The sequence below is a fragment of the Zootermopsis nevadensis genome, unplaced genomic scaffold, assembly GCF_977971745.1.
Source record: "Zootermopsis nevadensis isolate Lab colony 2312 unplaced genomic scaffold, Znev_1.0 Znev_ptg000061l, whole genome shotgun sequence".
In the NCBI taxonomy this organism is placed as follows: domain Eukaryota; kingdom Metazoa; phylum Arthropoda; class Insecta; order Blattodea; family Termopsidae; genus Zootermopsis; species Zootermopsis nevadensis.
In genome coordinates this window covers 14,459,192-14,478,109 of record NW_028259192.1, presented here as the reverse complement: position 1 = coordinate 14,478,109, position 18,918 = coordinate 14,459,192, and the positions used below count along the sequence as shown (strand labels likewise).

Here is an 18,918-nt window from a genome sequence, read left to right as displayed (position 1 = left end):
TCTCGTCTATTTTCGAGGCAACATCACCGGCTTCTTAGTGGAAAAGTGATCTGTATTGACAACTGCTCTGTTGTTTGGCAGTGCTTTATTTGATTTACAATGTGGCTTCATGGCAGTAAATTGAATATTGGTCAAAGGAATATAAAATTGAAGATTTCCGTCTTCTGGGTTGTTGCGCCGGTAGATGTTTACCAACGATGAATCGCCCTGAGGACGGAGGCAGTATGACCTCCGAAGCGTTGGTAAACATCTACCATACTACACAGCGCAACAACCCAGAAGACAGAAATCTTCATTCTCATCGCCCTGATGACGGAGGCAGTATGACCTCCGAAGCGTTGGTAAACATCTACCATACTACACAGTGCAACAACCCAGAAGACAGAAATCTTCATGCTCATCGCCCTGATGACGGAGGCAGTATGACCTCCGAAGCGTTGGTAAACATCTACCAGACCACACAGCGCAACAACCCAGAAGGCAGAAATCTTCATACTCACCGCTGTGAAAACCTCAAATCTTACGAATATAAAATTCATAAGACTGTGATAATATTTGCGGCCAGCAATGATCTTAGTTAAGGAATGTCTTTGCGTTCTACGTACGAAGCATAGCGGAAAACAGTTCATGCACTAGTTTATCATTCTTAACTTGCTGTGACTTGTCTGAACGGATTGAGATAAAATATAATAGGCCAATTCGAAAGTTCAGACCCTATCATGTATGCAGGGTTCTTACGTCATAACACAGTTTTATATTAAATCTTAAAGCTTCCAATTCGAATGCAACAGCTCGTAGTTATATAATAAATATATTTTATTTATAAATACAGAAAATTCACAGCCCTCAAGTTTACCATTGCTAAACTAGATACCTTCGCCGATCGTTTACTCCTGTAATCGCTTAAATAGGCCATGGCGGAATAATCTATTTGCAGAAAGCTTACAGTTGCTACCGACTTAACAAAAACCATAAATAAAACTTAAGTGATTAAATATCTGTAGATTATTTATGGGCGCTAATCAAGCAAAGAAGTTTGTGATGCAGCTGTCTTAATTGGTGTCTTCCAAATCGAAAAGGTTGGGGAAAGAAACGTCGTTATAAGGGTCAGTCAGTTGTCACAGGGGCTCTGATTTCATCCAGAACCAAGTCCCCGTTCCGTGGACAAACGGACATCGAACACTATGCCCAGCTTCTGAGTCTGCCCTTTATTATTCTTGAAGTGTCTTACATTTTGAAGATGGCTGTCTTCTGCGTTGTTACGCTGTGTTGTCTGGTAGAAGTTTACCGACGTTTCAGAGGTCCTTGCTGCCACGATCATCAGGGCAATCAGGTCTTGGGGTTCGTTTGTATTCGTCAGTGACAGTGAATCCAAGCTTGTCGTACTCAATACACGTGCATACAGGCCCTGTTTTTATGAGTGATTTATAGAGAATATTTAACTTCTAATATGATTTACATGGTTGTTATAAAACAAATATCATTAATGGGCAACGTTGGTGTCTGAGGGACTAGCTTGCCGCGAGCGATTGCAGTTGGGATTGGCGGAGAACGTTTCTCGGTAGGAGAATCCGCCCCTCCTATTGGTCGCGTCTTGTTCTATAAAGCCCGTGCCTTGAGGTCGGTGCCGGCTTACTAGTGTTGTGGTGGAGGTGTGTTGTGGTGAGGATCGTGGCACTGTTACCCTTGTGTAACTGAAACGGATTTAAAATACAATGGGGAAGCCAACAGGTAAGAGAAGGATGATGAGCTCTTTCTGGACTTTTAAATCGCTTTGTATAACAAAAATGAAAGGCAGTTTGGGGAAAAAAATAGTAGGCCGAAGGCTGGTATGATTCCATGAGTGTTAGAAATGTAAAAAGCGTAATAGAAAGAATATATTGAAAAGGGTATACTGTTGATGAATTTTATCCTGATTCTGGAAAAAAAGGGTGAAACGAACGACGTTTATTTAGGAATATGAGTAACATGATTGAAAATAAACTGCCTTATATTAATTAACTTATGCGAAGGGGCGATCAAACTAGACAGTCAGCTGGACAGCACACAGATACCCTCTGGAAAGGGAGGGGCTTGTAAACACTTTGTTAAAAATCATGTTCTCTATAATATCGAGGTTCTGTATAAGTGGAGCTTTATCTCCGTTTCCCCAAGGCGTTGTGTTTTAGGATACAAACGGCTTTAACTTTACAATTTTTCCAGAGATAACAATGTAGAAAATTATTTAAAATAAACGGAAAATACTCATAAAATATATCTAAAACATTTAACGACAACTAACTGGATCGCAACAAAGACTTCAGTTGAATGTACACGAAATATGGACATTTCCTATTTAAAGTTAATTATGTGATAAACAGTCAAAGTCGGCAGTACTTACAGTTTCTTATTTGTCTGTTATTTAACGACGCTGTCAGTAGTTAGATTCTGTAGCGTTGGATTATAGAATAATTGGAAAGGTTGTGGAACGCAGCGGCCCTGTCCTCTTGAAGGTGCGAACTCGGAATTTGTCTGGAAACACCTCAATCAAAATAGCCGGTCTCCAGGCCGAGATTTGAATCCAGGACCTCCCGAATTCGAAGCATAAATGATGATTACGACTCGGTCGCGACGTTCTTTTTCAGTTTCTCTCGTTAGGTGATCAAAACTCACGTGTCCATTAAACGACGCTATTTTAGTAGTCCATACTATAGCGTCGAAAGGATGTGAAAGCCTAATTTAAGATACTATCCCGGCATTTATCTGGAGGGACTGAAAAACCCAGTCTCTGGGCCGAGACGTGAACCCGGCACCTCCCGAATGCGAAGCAGGAGTGCAAGCACTCGACCAGAGTAAACTGTAGTGCATAGTTCCAATGTAACAAACTTTAATACCATGACTTAGAAGTCAATGTTATCTGGTTTATAATCTATAGAGACTGATCGACAAGTGTTATTATTGTTGATGTATGGAGGTAACTGATTTTTGTTTTATCTGTTGTTCGAGAGTTTGTAGATAGTGGTAGAAGAATCAGAAGTGTGGCAGCGAATTATTTTAAAGTCAAATGCGATCTGGGATGACTCGGTGAACACAACGTGTGTTAGAATTGCCTGTCCCGATGGCTTTCTTCTGGGATGTAGCTCCGTGTGATGCTACATCCCAGAAGACAACCTCAAATCTGACTTTTGTGTATATCATTATCGTATTGACTAATGTACAAAAGCTTGAAGCTTCTGGGTTGTTGTGCTGTGATGTTTACCGACAATTCAGAGGCCCTTGCTGCCTCCATAATCAGGGCGATCGCCCTGGTGATGGAGGCAGCAAGGACTCACCGCCGTGAAAACCACAAATCCTTCGTACAAAAGCTTGTTCGAGGTAAGGGCTACACTCAACTGCATTTGGTTGTGGCGACGACTGTGTAAGTGGAAAGATAAAGGAAACTTGGCCTTGGCGATGAAATGCTCGTGAAGGAACTAGTCTTGAGGATGGAAGAAATTACATAATGAGTTTCGTAATTCATTCTCCTCAAGAAATCATGCCTAGGGAGATACCTATCTGGGGGAAGGCTTCTTGTGCGCATGCGAGACAATAGACACGAACGTAAACATGCCGGAAAACCAGATGAGCAGAAAACTTGGGAGACAATTATAGACGGAATGATGATATTAAAATGGATCTTAAGGAACTAGGACGCAGAGATGAATTACTAGGTAAGATTTGAGGTTTTCATAGCGGTGAGTATGAAGATTTCTGTCTTCTGTGTTATTGCGCTGTGTAGTCTGGTCGATGTTTACCAACGTTTCAGAGGTCATACTGCCTCCGTCATCAGGGCGATGAATCGCTGCCCACGATATCTTACTGAATCTTAATGACATTGTGTTAAAATGCTGTTACAGACAGTCTGAAGTTGTTATTATTTACCCAAAATTAAATATCTGATTTATAAGGTAACTATTTTTATTATACGCAGTAGTATAACATTATAAAAACGTACGCTGGCCGCACAAAAGACATTGACGAGTCATGGGTTGATAATCCCTGATCCTAAAAGAATGGAAATGGAAGCGTACGAAGTATTTGCAGGACCGCGTATTTCTGTTTTGTTTTCATAAGCCTGCACTCACATGGGGCAAGGGGCAAGGATTTACATGTAGATTCATACTTATGGCCGTGTATAATTTTGTACCCCTTTTCGTGAGGCGAAATTTTGTGGTGTGCCGTCATGTGTCTTTGGAAAATTAAGGTGTGCCGTGGGTAAAAAACGTTTGCGGAACGTTGAACGCTGGTGCAGGTCAGTTTGCCCTCTCGTGGTCACCACGCCTCCTCCCCCTACTACTTTCGTAATAGCGAAAGTTATCTGTTCCTTGGTTATTTAACGGTGATGTATCGATTGTAGCGCTTAGTAGCGTCGAATTAGAAGTAATTTTGATATTAGACAACGAGTTGGGAAGGTCGTGGTAGTGATTTGTTGCTTGGAGCGATTTGAAGAACTGCGGAAGACGACGAACAATTTTGGTCAGTGTACAGCCGGTCGTTCAGGCGGGTTGCAGCTGGCCTGCTAAACACTGTGATCGTGAGTTCGAATTTAATTCAACGCAGGGATGTTTTTTTTTCGCATTTTCCGGTGCTGTGCTATTTCATGTAGGTAGAGGGTGGAGCCCTACCAAATGTCGAAGATTCTTAAGCATTAGCCTATTTGATTACATTCACGAATAAACTGAATGTACTCTTTCCAAAACTTTAAATATCTGCATACCCTTTTGAGTTTTCGGCCTTATCGGCGTACCTTCTCTCCTAATTATTTTAAAATCAGTTCACTCCCAATTGGTCGAACCACATTATGGTTAAGTTTTAGGTACGAACTGAAAAAAAAGCTACGAAATAAGCTAAAGCATGAACAGAAACTTGCGAACTTCATTACTATTACGAATTTATTTAATATTAGAGCCCATCTGACAGCAGATAGAAGTCTGGAACAATTTTTAGAACCGTAATTCTGTCGCGTACCTCTTGAAATTCTTTTGGGTGCCACCTATGGTAAGCGCACCACACTTTGGGAAACATTGCATTAAGGTAATGAATGCTACCGTTCAGATCCGAATCTATGTAAAAACGTAAACATTAAAATATGTAGAATTGTGTGGAATTGAAACTTGTCCTTTTGCTCTCAGTAAAGGGCTTAGGTCGAGGGAGTTAGGCGTTCTATTGTGGTATGAGTCAGGGTCAGTACACGGTCATCACAATATGCAAGCCACGTACAAAGCATGTAGCTCTTCGGTTGTTTTGCGTGAGATAACGTATCCTCTGCAGAAATTACTCAACGTTAGTTTGATCAGGTGTTGTTACCGCAAAGTCTGCATGCCGTCAGAACAAGTGTTTGACATGAAATACGACTGTGCTTTAGTTCGACTTCTCGTTTGTTTGTTTGTTTATTCTGTGTACAGTCCAACTCTTCACCTGGGAGGCTAATGGCGTCGTTCATTATGATTGAGTAAGAGCAGTAACTGAATACACTTGTGTCGATAATTCAGTGAAACCTTTGTGACAAGACCGTGGGTTTCAGTATTGACCCACAATGCGTGTGTTGTTTGATGCCCTACTTAAAACATTCTGCTGAGTAATGAAATGGAGCGGAGTCTCTCTTGAAGCTGGTAGTCGCTCAGATAGTCAACTGATTTCCCACGCATTTGTAACCCTTAAGAAATGTTTTTAGTTCTCTTGATTTCTTCACTAAACCTTTTCAGTTGTGCTAAATAAGCTAAAACATACGTTTGCGCACTGAAATTCCCACACTTTAGAACGATACAAAATAACTTATAATAATTTAAAGAAGGCTTTTAAAATAAGCAATAAAGAAATCATCAAAAATAAAATCGAGTGGTATCGAACCCCTGTGAGGACAGGAGGCATAATATAACTATTAGCATTGTGCAAATCTTTGTACATTTTATATCTACTTCGCAGGATATGAGCCCTTGAAGGACGTCATCCTAAAACTTTACAGCCGTTGAATTTCAATGATTTCATCCCAGTTCACCATTAGACGAAAACTCGTATAGAATTATGCAAGGAATGCGTTACTACTTATCTAGGTAATAAGGTAGCTTTCTTCTTATCGTATTTCAGGTGCACAAACATCGCGACAAACACAAGCGATTTTATCTCTTTTAAATGTGAAGTGCGAATTGTAATGATACTAATCCAGTCTTTGTTCGCAAGTTTATAACATTCCATGAACCAGAGCGTCTCTTCAGAAACTGATAGTTGTTCAGGACATCAAAATATTTTCACCCTTATATGAAACCAGAACGTTCATTAACGTGTTTACAAGGGCTCGTTACTGGACTCTGTCCTTAGCCAGTTAAATGTGGCCCACAGTTTCACGGTCTGTTTCCGTGAGGTACGTTTGCACCAAAGTCGTAGTTGAGTGGTTAGCTCTCCTGCTTTGTATTAGGGAAGTTCAAATCTTGGCCCGGAGACCTGACTGAGGTTTTTCGTGGTTTTATACTGTAATTCCAGGCAAATGCTAGGATGGCACTTAAAATTAGGTAACTACCGCTACCTCCTACGGCCTTTGCAATTTATTACTCAGTCATCCTTTCATTCGACCCTTTTTAGTATAGATACTGAAAGCATCCCTAAATAAACTGTAAATAGATATCCTTTCGGTGGTATCCTCTGACCTAGGTTTCTCAAGTAATATCTTCACTTCAGATTTCCTATCGAAAACTTCATATGCATTTCTCATATATCTCATGCGTTCCATATTTGTTGTTTATTTCAGTGTCCTTCGTTAGATCGCCATAATTATATTTGTCGAGTGTACAAAGTATGAAACTCCTCACTGTTTAAATTTCTCCGGTCTCCTGTTAATTCGTCTCTCATAGGTCCAAATATTTTTCAACACTCCTTCAACCTAACAGCAGATTTACTGCGGTGCAAATACTTAAAAATAATATTAGTAGGCTATGTGTCATAGCTGACAATTTTATTCTGAAGTTTACAAAACTCGCTCCTTTGTGATTATTTGAGCATGCTAAAATGTCTTACGAGAAGCTCTATAGTCCTTTCTAGAAGCTCTATAGTCCTTTCTACAAGCTCTATAGACTTTTCTAGAAGCTCTATAGCCCTTTCTAGAAGCTCTATAGCCCTTTCTAGAAGCTCTATAGCCCTTTCTAGAAGCTCTATAGCCTTTTCTAGAAGCTCTATCGCCCTTTCTACAAGCTCTATAGACTTTTCTAGAAGCTCTATAGCCCTTTCTACAAGCTCTATAGACTTTTCTAGAAGCTATATAGCCCTTTCTAGAAGCTCTATAGCCTTTTCTAGAAGCTCTATAGCCCTTTCTAGAAGCTCTATAGATTTTCTAGAAGCTCTATAGCCTTTTCTAGAAGCCAGACACAGTGCCAGATATCTTTTTTTTCTCGGCGAGACTTTTGAAGCAGAAAGTATCAAGAATTTGTTGTTGGCCGAGACAATTCATTGGTGGATAAGATTGCTGTTTCTTATGTGCGTGTTACATGTATCAGTATGTTAATTATATATGACCAGTGTATGTCAAATATTGTATTCTGACCGACTTATAATATAACCATAAGACTCAATACCGCTAATACCAAACGTTACAATTTTACGCGATTTTGAGCCAGTGTCGTCTACTGTAAATCTCACAGTCTACTTCCCCAAGATCCATCGTAATGTTTTCCTTCCATTTCTTTCTCAGACTTCCAGGCGCCTACTCTCAAAATTTCCCATCCAAAATTTTATATGCGTTTCTTGTATCCCCACTTTATCTGCATGTCCAGTTCATCTTGTATCTTTGTTTCCTTTGTTTCTTTTTATGTAAGGGTCTGAGTCCAGTACTTCGTCTATCTCTTTTCCACACTCTTCCCTCAAATACCGGAACCAAATAAACAATAGCAGAAGAAGAAACTGCTTCTTGAGAATATTCCTAGAAAACACCTTTCAGCTGGGTGTCTGTGTGTGCATTGTTTGCATTTAGTATGGTGTTTACTATTTATATATGAGCTGAAGATGATTGTCTTCTGGGTTGTTGGGCCGTGTAGTCTGGTAGAAGTTTACCGACGTTTCTGAGGTCCCTACTGTCTCCATCATCAGGAGTCTCAGAAACGTCGGTAAACTTCTGTCAGACTACACGGCCCAACAACCTAGAAGACAGTCATTCTCAGACTCACCGCCGTGAAAACCTCAAATGTATATACAGAGTTTGAGGTTTTCAAGGCGGTGAATCTGAAGATAATTGTCTTCATATGTTTGTATATATATGAGCTCCTTGAAGTTTAATTTTAAAACAAAGCTTCTAGTTGCTCCAATAAATTTCATTCAGTACGATAATAACATACCTGTACGTAAGTGGACAGTATCAATATGTGCATTAGGTGTAGTGTGTTTGGCGCCTGTTAATTTTTCTTCTGGAGGCAAGATTTATACATTGATCAGCTGCGAAAATTAAAGGCTTGGCCAAGCCGAGTCGTCGATTCAATTGATGTATTGGTGTGCAGGTGCGAAGGCTCTGATCGGGCTACACGACATCACGGATAATGGCAACATTTGGCGGATGCTGTCCGCAGAGTTCCTGGGCACGTTCTTCCTCGTGTTGGTTGGATGCAGCTGCATCACTCCCTGGGACGGCCCCCCGAGCGTCGTGCAGATCGCCTTCACTTTCGGCCTGGCTGTCGCCACCATAGTACAGGTACGCACACTTCATGCGCCTCTCTTGTGTGGGTGTGAAACTTGGTCTCTCATGTTGGGAGGAGGACGTCGAATGAGGGTGTTTGAGAACAGGATGCTGAGGAGAGTATTTGGACCTAATAGAGGAAGTGGCTGCAGGAGGACGGGGATAAGTACGTAATGACGAACTTAAAATGTTGTAATCTTCACCGAATGTAAGGACGTATATGGTAATAAAATGGAGGATAGAACGGACGAATAATGTAGCACGCGTCGGGAGATGAGAGAAGCAGACAAAATTGTGTTCGTGAGACCGTCGTGCAGATTGGAGGATAATATTGAAATGGATTAAAAATAATTAAGGTTTGATTCTGCGGATTGGATTAAACTGCTAGAGTGTAGGGTCCAGAGTCAGACTTTTGCAAATACAGTAATGGACATTCGGGTTCCGTAAAATGTGGAACAACTTCTAAAGAACTCTGCTTCACCGAGTTTGTTCTGAAATACAGATGAAAACTGGCTGAGTGACTGATTCGTTGATTCTTTATCGATGTTCTGTTAACTGAAGCCGGAAGATGAAAGGCTTTAAGATAGTAATGAAGAAAAACTGTGGACAGCTTCAAAGGCTATGTGAAATTCCGCTGTGGGCGTGAGGCCAACGGCCGATTCCTTCGTTCTGCATATCGGAATGAACGTTGCGAGGATAATTCATAAATCCACCGTGTAAATAGATCATCCTTTTGAGGTCCTTGCGGCGGCGAGTGTGAAGATGGCTGTCTTCTGGATTTTGGCGTCGTGTAGTCTGGTAGATGATGACCGAAGTTTCAAAGGTACTTTTGTTGCTTCCATCATCAGCGCGTCGGTAAGTTTCTACTAGACTAGACGGAACAAAAGTCCAGAAGACGCCCGTTTTCAGATTATGCTTCGTTTCGTATCTACGTCGATCTTTTTGCATTAAGCTGTCGGTGTTCTTTTATTCAGTATTATGGAACGCAAAATTGTCTCCTAACGAAATTAAAAGGAGGTTTATTGCTATAAATGTTTGCTACTATTAATTAAGTGTTTTTCATTCTTCTGTGACGTGTCCGAAATTCAGAGATTTACTTTTGCCTGTATTTTTATATGGTTGTGAAAATGATATCTTGCTCAAATTAAGCTTGTTCTAGGACAAGGTTGGACAAAAAAGAGAGGACGTAACAGATTACTGAAAATAATAGGCGTGATGAGCTTCGTAATTAATGACATTCACCTATTGTCATTAAATGAAAGATGAGGTGGGTTAGACATGTGGAAATGCGTAATGCGCACGATTCCAACACACTAGTCCAACTGACACGAACAACAAAAGATTTTGAAGACTACATGTATGTCTGTGCTTTTTGAGCTCTACCCAGAACTACTTGTGTTCAGACTGACTCTGGGGCTCACCCAGTCTCGTAGCGGTTGCTCTTTTACTGGGTGTAAAGTAGCTGGAGCATGAAGCTGCCCACTCACCTTTATCTTTTGCTGAAGTATAGAGTATATGCTTATTTACCTCCTTTCCCCCATACACATTCATGGTGTGGTTATTAGGCATTATGCCAAGTTAATTTTATGTGTGTAATTACTTTTCCGACACTGTAAAATGATAAATGGACAGATTTCTAATTAACTTGAGCTGTAACGGTTGCAGGGGGTGGGCACTTTTTTGTAAAGTGCTGTTAAAGATTTTCCAGAAGGATCTGAGACAAGAAAAAACTTCTCGTGACAGCAACTGAAGCTGGTGTGCTATCAGACTGCGTAAATAAGTGTGAAGCGTTGGAGGACACTGATTGAAACATTAGCAACTTATGTAGGATTTGAGGTTTTCACAGCGGCGAGTCTGAAGATTTCTGTCTTCTGGGTTGTTGCGCCGTGTAGTCTGGTCGATGTTTACCAACGTTTCAGAGGTCATACTGCCTCCGTCATCAGGGCGATGAGTATGAAGATTTCTGTCTTCTAGGTTGTTGCGCCGTGTAGTCTGGTCGATGTTAACCAACGTTTTAGTGGTCATACTGCCTCCGTCATCAGGGCGATGAGTATGAAGATTTCTGTCTTCTGGGTTGTTGCGCCGTGTAGTCTGGTCGATGTTTACCAACGTTTCAGAGGTTATGTTGCTGATGACGGATGCAGCATGAATTCTCAAACGTTGGTGAACATCTACCAGACTTATGGTGTGAAGCTTTCACGGCGGCTTTCATTAATAAAGTCTTCTCGGGCCATCAGCCGTGTTAGTTGGTGATCAGTCGCCGACGTTTCGAGGACCATCTCTGTCCTCATTTTCAAGGCTGTTGACTGCGCGAACTAACACGGCTGATGGCCCGAGAAGGCTTTATTAATCTACCAGACTGTACGGCGCAACAACCCAGAAGACATCAATCTTCATTAGCAACGTACTTTGCTATCTGTAAGATACAATGTGGAAGTTGATGGTTGCTTGGCTTGTATGGTTGTTGCTGTGAAAACATTTGTCGAACTCGGAACCATTCGAGTTTTTTTCAGCCGTGTTTAGAAGGCAGCTGAGTTCACTGTGAGTAGGAACGTGAAAGTCGTGGCAAGGCAATCGCAGGCCTAGAGAGACAAATGATGAAGTATTGAGAACACGAGAAGTGACGTCACCTTATTACCGAAAAGTAGAACGATAAAGCTCAGCTTCGCTCGGGCCTACTGCCGAGCTCTTTACAAGCACATTTCCAAGAAACGCTTATTTGGAACTGTGAAATGGTTTAAGCAGCACATTCAAACAATAAAAGTATAACGTTACCTCATGTTTTGTATGGGTGTGAAAGTTAAGTCTCTCACCCAAAGTGAAGATCATGACCACTGAGGAATATAGAAACTGGGTTCTGAGAAGAATATTTGGGCATAAAAAGTTGGAAGAAACAGTAGGATGAAGAAAAACGAAAAATGAAGTGTTTTATAACTCTAATTGTCACCATGTAATTAGGATTATCAAATTAAGGAGAATGAGATAGGTAGGTTATATAGCATGAATGAATGAAGTCCAAAGTCCTGAAGTGAAGAGACCGCTGTAGAACATAAGCGTAGTTATGAGGATAATATTAAAATTGTTCATATATAACGTGTGAGTCTGCGAACCGTATAGTTCAGGTTCAGGATGGAGTCCATTGACAGGCTTATTGTGAATGCAGTAGTTAAACTTCTGGTTCTTTACGGTGCGGGGAATAAACTGGCCAAAGCAACCATCAGCTTCTCAAGGACTGTTTTTCCATGAAGTAGGTACGTAGTTAGCTCCATTTATTCATCTCTCGTCCACAGGTTGTAGGCGTTACATCAAAGGACCGAGGTTCGTAGTAGCATTTTACCTGTACCGTCGTCTGTAAGCTTTTTCCTTTGCCTCTCAAACTCATAACCGGAACCGTTGTATGGACCACACCAGGTCCTTTTTACTGTTGAGTCGGTAATTACGTTGGAATGTTAATTTTACTTAACGAATGCCGGACTAAGCCTAACAGAGGTCCGTTTTCTTTAAAATATGGCTAATAACTAGGATCATTTACAATCTAGTGCTATTTGCTTAATCTTATAGTTTTCTGGATTTTTGGACATATGTCTAAAGGAGTCATAAAATAGTTAATCACTGAAGAAGTACGAATGAGTTATTCAGCTGACAATAAAACTAACCCAAGAAACCAATGCATGCAGGGTAGCTTAGTGCTGCCACTCAAGTCGAATGTTGGTTGAATTTTCGGTCATTCTCCCGGACATATTCAGGATGATCTGTTAACATGCAATGTCCAACACGACCTACTTCCCACCTTTTCTGTTCCCTTTATCTGCTCCCTTTATCTGTGCGGCGTCCAATCATTTGATATGGACCGAACAGTCAGCTGTCACTTCATTAATTCTCGTAGTTATTATATAAGACTGTGGGATTCAATCCACGGCCCTCCGAAATGGCGAGAAAAACGCGTTTGCTGTTGACCCAGCGCAAACGCAAACAGAATTGACAGAGGCGTGTCGCACGGTACCTTGAGGACAGAACCACAGCTTTGTCGTAGGGCTCGTGAAACCGCAGCCAAGTGGCACGGTTGTGTGTCAGTACGAGAACCCTCAAGTAACCTATTTGCTCATTTTCTGACGTCACTGATTATGCTGCTAGTCAAACAATGCAGTTCTTAGTAATATCGCTCGAGGACCGCTAAAGGCTCTCCCCTCCTCCACCCGAAGCTAAAGTCCCTAAGAACCGCACACCCCAAGAACCGGTCCCGGTTCGGGTAATACATTCCCTCATAAGAATGCAGTTGTGGTTTTTTTCTTGAGAATCAATTCAGTCCGGATTCAAAACCTGTGTTTATCTTATGCGTGATTGTTCAATTTGTAGTATTCCGTCTCTGTATGCCATATTTGACCCCAGGATTAAGAACTGTGTAAGCAGCTACTAGGATATTACCGGGCTAGTTTGATGGACCGAGTCCGAGCGTCGGACCACACAGGGTATCTACCTGTTCAATAACAGCGGCGAAACACCACGAAGTGAACATCTGTGTCAATAGATGACCGCAGAAAAGAGCCTGTCTGAGGCATTCTTTACGCAGAATATAAGAAAGGACCCGTGCCATTTTCTCTCCAGGTCATTTGCTCTTGTGGTTGTTGTTAACTCCCTCTACACCCATTTCTGTCACCATCTCTACTACTCCTACTACAGCTCATTCTGTTTCTGTTACTTCTGCTGTCGTCACAGCCACCATATATTTCGTAGCCTACTTCGAAACGCAAGATATTCCATTTCCATGTGAGAACAAATATCGTGCGTCTTGATAGCCGCCATCTCACCCAGTATAAATACATTTACACACCTTCTCCATTCACGAACCAGTGATTAATTGCCCATTGGGATCGATTTCTGTCTTCATGATGTAGCGAATACACACGAACAAGATAGCAGTGCAGCCGCTAAGGAAAATTTATCAACTACCGTATCCATCCAGCCATATCTGTTATTCTTTAATGTTTAAAGTGAATGGGGGAAAATATTTATAAACATCAGATGTAAGACTTGCATAGGCTTATAGTTAGTATCGCAGTCAGTGAATCAAAAACTTTTATTCAACGATGCTATACCAACAGCACACGCTACAGAGCATCCAGTGGTCTTGGTTGGTTTGACACGGCCGTGGGACCTTCTGAAATCAGAACATTCCTTTAGACATGCAACGTTTTTAGTTTAAATAAATTCCTGTAGGAATTCACATATCGGCTGTCGTCTGTCAGTGTTCGTATTCCACAGCAAAGGCTACCTTGAACTGCTTAACTGAATTGCTTACAGAAGATTATGGCAGGGAGATGACACAGTTACAGTTTGTGTAATACTTCGTCTTCAAGTCCCTTTTAAAGTACGTGTTAAGTATGGGTGGATTTATACAACGTAATTTGAAGTTTTAGCTCACTTTCTCCCCGGACATACCTAATTTGTTCCTCAGCCGGTACCGACTGATGACATCAGATGTATTCATGATTTTCCTCGTTCTCTTGAGAAAGATGGTGCATTCTGAACACTCCTTTTCCCTTTCAAATAATGGCCAGCAATCTGTCAACCACTCATCCAGCTGTCATACCAACCTTTTAAAGTTAATACAACTATTCTGAACTTCAGTCGTAGGCGTACAGGATCGAATACAACCATGAGAGAGAGACAGAGAGAAAGACACAATCTCTACTTGGTGAACATACAGCGTACTTGCATATCCTATCAACATAGCTGCTTTTAGTAATAATTCAATTCATTTATTTAAGTGTTTGCCAACAGCAAGAAGCCAGAAACAGGCAAACACTGATAATACATAAAATAATAATGAAAAATAGTACACAAACAGATTAACTAAACTTATACATGTACAGTATTAAATGTAACAGCCAAATACAGGCAAGCCCAAAATGGAAACAGTATTATACACAAAGAAAATAAATGAAGCAATATAAATAAAAACAAATAATCCACCTAGGGAACACTAATATAAATGTAAAACGTTAAAGAAATACAAAAAACAGATAACCAAGCTAGATCATCTATCAAGACAACCTATCTAGATCATTTCCCTTGTTGAGAACGTGCCCTCAAGGGAGACAATGTTTATGCGAAATACGTCCAAAGATTTACATACGTAATTTGCAGCGATGACGCACCTGGCTGAAGGACTATGTCTTAGCGCACGGCTCACGCTAAAAGTAGAAAATTCTCTTATTTGCCTCGCCGGCACACGTAAACTAACAGCGTCCATAATGGAATGGCAATTTATTTTGCCCTTAAAGACATTAACAAGAAATAACGCAACGAGATGTCGTCTGGAATAGAGTGTTCTCAGATTTAAAGTACATAAAATCAATCAGCAGATTTTGTGAAGCATTTGGAAAATCAGATGCATTTGAGTGTATTGTGTATAATGCAAGATTTAAAGTTCACCAGTTAAATAATGTGCTGGAAGAAAATGTTTCTCCACAAGATAATCTGATACTCAGTATACAGCAGTAGGGACGAATCGGTACGTTCCACGTCCGTTAAAAATAAAAGGCAAGGGGATAAGAGGGTTTGGGAGGGGTAGCAGGTATCATAGCCACTAGACCCATGTGGTCTAGTGGCTAGGATACCTGGCTGTCACCCAGGAGGCCCGGGTTTGATTCCCGGCATGAGAACCAGCGGAGGTCAAGGAAGAGAGGAGCTCTACCTCCACTCACCCCAAACGCCTACATGGCGTATAGTGGGACAAACTTTACTTTACTTTTAGCAGAGAAAGAAGCATTCTATAAACATTATTTCCCAGCTGCAGAACTTTATATCTCGCTGTCTCAGTTGTGTGTCGGTAATGTCTTTGGTTTGCATAGTTATTTTTGGGAGTCTGGGACCACTGATTCGATGAAGCCCAATCGGTTGTAGTGCTTACATTGGGACCTCATTCATTTCTCAGATGGTCTATATACACAGAACATATGAAGTCATGACTTTCTTCTTCCACACGCGAAGTTGCGGTGGGTAATTAAAATACGTCAGTGCTCTAGGACTTTATCGTGGATCCAGCAATTAGCTTGCCTACTCTAGCGTGAGCTGTTACAAATCACTCTACCGTGAACAACGCTGGTGGGGTTTTAGTAGCATTGAGGTTCTTGGTGCATTGGAACAGGTGAATCAAGGACGCGGCGCGAACAGAAAATTTCCTGAGAAAAAGTAAATCGCGGTTGTGTAAAATGGCACCGTCATCCTGTGTTAGAATTTTATTGGTGCTGTGCAAACAAAACAAAAACTAACGTGAGGAAAGGCGCTTGAAATGTTTTGGCCTAAATGTGTCTCGAGTCTGATTTCTGAATGACTGATAGCAGAACAGAAATGTAATTAAGGCCCATTCATGCAGTAACAGGAATGAAATTCCACAAAACACTATTTTCAGATCTAGTAACAATGCCTACAGACTTCAAGTTTTGGTAGCTGTGTTTATTCACTTGTCCATTTAAATCAGAACGACCCCGATTTATTTATCCTGTTTGCAGAATATGGCAATTCAAGTAAAAAGAATTTTCCCAATTTATTAATTCAGATATTTTATGCTGCTTTTAGCTACATACAAAACTTCAGTCGGAAAACCCTTTAGATAAGAGACCACCTGGGAGACTTGTGCGTAGGCGGAAGGATAATATTAAAACGGATCTTAAAATACGATACGAGAGTGAATACTGAATTAATGTAGCTCGGAACATGGATCGCTGGCGGGCTCTTGATTTCGGATTTGTAGAATGCAAACTATTTTTAACGAGCTGAACCACGTTAGTTTCTCTAGAAGGACTGTTCCATAGAGTTAATGTACCCAATTGACCGCGCAGTTTTTGAGTCCAGCGAATGAACGGGTCAGGAAATCGAGCCTTTTCTCGTGTAGATGTTGCCAGCAACATCTGCCGTAATCCTAATCCACAGGGCTAAATATTATGAAACTCCGGCAACTAACAGATAAGTTTCTGGAGGTCTGTCTGAAAAACTTCAGAACTACAGAAGCGAAACCGGGCAGTTGAAACTTCTGGAACCCGGCTCCGGTTCCAAACATGAACAAATTCATTATTGTGAAAATCCTGATATGTATGTTTTGGCAAATAGTGGGTAGTGGATTGGGTCTTGCTCTACCTGGTGCAGAGGCATTACTGAGAAGGTTATAGTACACGCTCAGCTAGTTAACAAAAGTCCAATCCATACCTCTAAAATTTTCCCAGATATCCATTAAGAGTACTTAAAAGTGGCTGAGACACGCTAATAGGACTAATTAGACTGAGAAAAATGGAATGTGATCTTGCCTACTCTCTTACTATGATAATGGATTAATTTTCGACAAATTGTTATCTCATTTAATACAAAAATAAACTATACAGCTATTATAACTCAGCTTGTTATCCTTGTAGTTGATTAATAAGGCCAGTAAAGGTGATATGTTGTGATTGGAAAAGGCTGTGTTAGAAGTCGGCGTGGTTTGCGCTCGTCTTTGTGTTGCGAAGACGGATACGCAGGTCTTCAGACCAGGCTGAACTTGTACTGTTACGTTTTCCGATGCACGTGTGATAATTCGTAATTATTAAAAATTAAAATTAAATCCGTGGCGTAACAGCTCCAGAGAGCAAAAGCCGACTAACTTGACTACTGGCCTCACGTTCACATGCCTAAGCAGAGGTGAACGATCATCCAACCAGATATAGGGTGACGTGTGGTCAGCACGACGAACCCCCAGCCATTGCTAGTTTTCCTGACCGGATTACGCTACTCATTGTAGCTCCCCAATTTCCTCACGATGCTGGGTCGGCACCGGTCCCATACACCGGTCGAAAGCTCATGAGAAAATTTCTTCTCCCCCGAGACTCGAACCAGCGCGCATTCCGTATCGCCGGTCCGAAGCATGATGCCTCAGACCGCGCGGCTACGGCGCGGGACAATTCGTAATTATAACAAAGGTAAATCAGAAAAACAACGAATAAAGAACCCGAAATTACAATTTAGCCGTCGTCAGAGGGCGTGGAACTTGTGCAACACCATTGTAATAATCCCAACATGGTGAGTTGTCTTTAATTTCGGGTTCTTTTTTGCCGATCATGTACTTAATTAACGACGTTAATAATTTTATAGCATTCTAGGTGTAAACCGAGTTTATCTACCTTAGGCCAGTTCTTGTTTATGGTTTATTTAAAAACGCTGGTAATTGCTCAGACTACGTACCGTCGAATGACAGGATGAAGGAAGTGGTCGTTGCTTAATTTACGACACTAACCCGAAATTTGCCTGAAGGGAGCGTGAGAAAGGACGGAATCTGGTGAATGTAGTAATAGATCTTGAGACTTCCATAAAATTCTGGGGAATTTCTCGACCACTTCAGCGACTATTAGCTTCTCAAGGAGCAATTTCCTCTACGAATTTGGCTATGATAGAAATATTTATCATTATTAGGCCTACATCGAGAAATTGTCTCTGAGCTTCTGTCAATATCGTGTTCAACTGTAGACATTCGTGCCACATACTTCAATAATCTACTCTTCTTGATTTGGCGAAGAGTGCAGATGATACTCTTCATTATGCAGGAGAGTCAAACACTCAGCAGCAACGTGCAGTGCTTTCTCTCTGTCTGGAAAGGAGTAGTTAACCTTCTGGACAGGATGCTAACGTGCGTGGTGGATGCCCAAGTGCCTTAGAAAGGTAGTTTTCTAACCCCAAAGTAGGCAGAAAGAAGTGTTAAGATGCAGTGTACGTATCTGTACGCCAGGGCAAGAATGGATTTAGTTTTTATGGGATCATCACATAATTTGTAGAAAGTCAATGTTGTGAAGCAGAGCGCGTCAAGAATTGTCCTCTGTGGCAGATGAGTGAGAGAAAAAAGCGTGAGACAGAGGAAGGTACGCCTGCAAAATAGGCACGTCTCAGTACAGCTAGCCGTCTTTTGCGCTGCAGACTAGACTAAAAGAAGTTTGGTCCCTTTGTGTCTGTGTTGGTCTTCCGTGTTGTCACGTTATGTGGAATTGTAGGTAGATACCCACGTTTCCAGGGCTTCAGATGGAAACAGTCTTTTTATCCTGTGCCAGATGAATCTATTTCCACATCATGTTTATTTAATAGACATTTTATTATCCTCCCATCTCCACCTACGTCTTCCAAACGTCGTCTTTCCTTCTGACTTTCTAACCAAACGTGTGTATGCATTTCTGATTTCTCTCCTGCGTGTTGCATCGCCCGCCAATCTCATATTCCTGCTT

At 41.2% G+C, this 18,918-nt stretch overlaps 1 protein-coding gene and 1 non-coding gene across 3 annotated transcripts in view; both read left to right on the top strand.

The window, feature by feature from the left end:
- Positions 1 to 1,590: 1,590 nt before the first annotated feature.
- The window catches only part of Drip (aquaporin homolog protein drip), a 51,307-nt gene continuing 33,979 nt past the window's right edge, over positions 1,591 to 18,918 (top strand). For both annotated transcript variants that reach the window (XM_087340915.1, XM_087340914.1), the window contains exons 1-2: positions 1,591 to 1,731; positions 8,499 to 8,689. In XM_087340915.1, coding sequence (XP_087197041.1) covers positions 1,716 to 1,731; positions 8,499 to 8,689 — 207 coding nt within the window. In that variant the 5' untranslated portion in view covers positions 1,591 to 1,715. The remainder of the gene's footprint in view (positions 1,732 to 8,498; positions 8,690 to 18,918) is intronic.
- TRNAD-GUC (transfer RNA aspartic acid (anticodon GUC)) lies at positions 15,268 to 15,339 on the top strand. The gene has a single exon. It is a non-coding gene; the product is annotated as a tRNA-Asp (tRNA).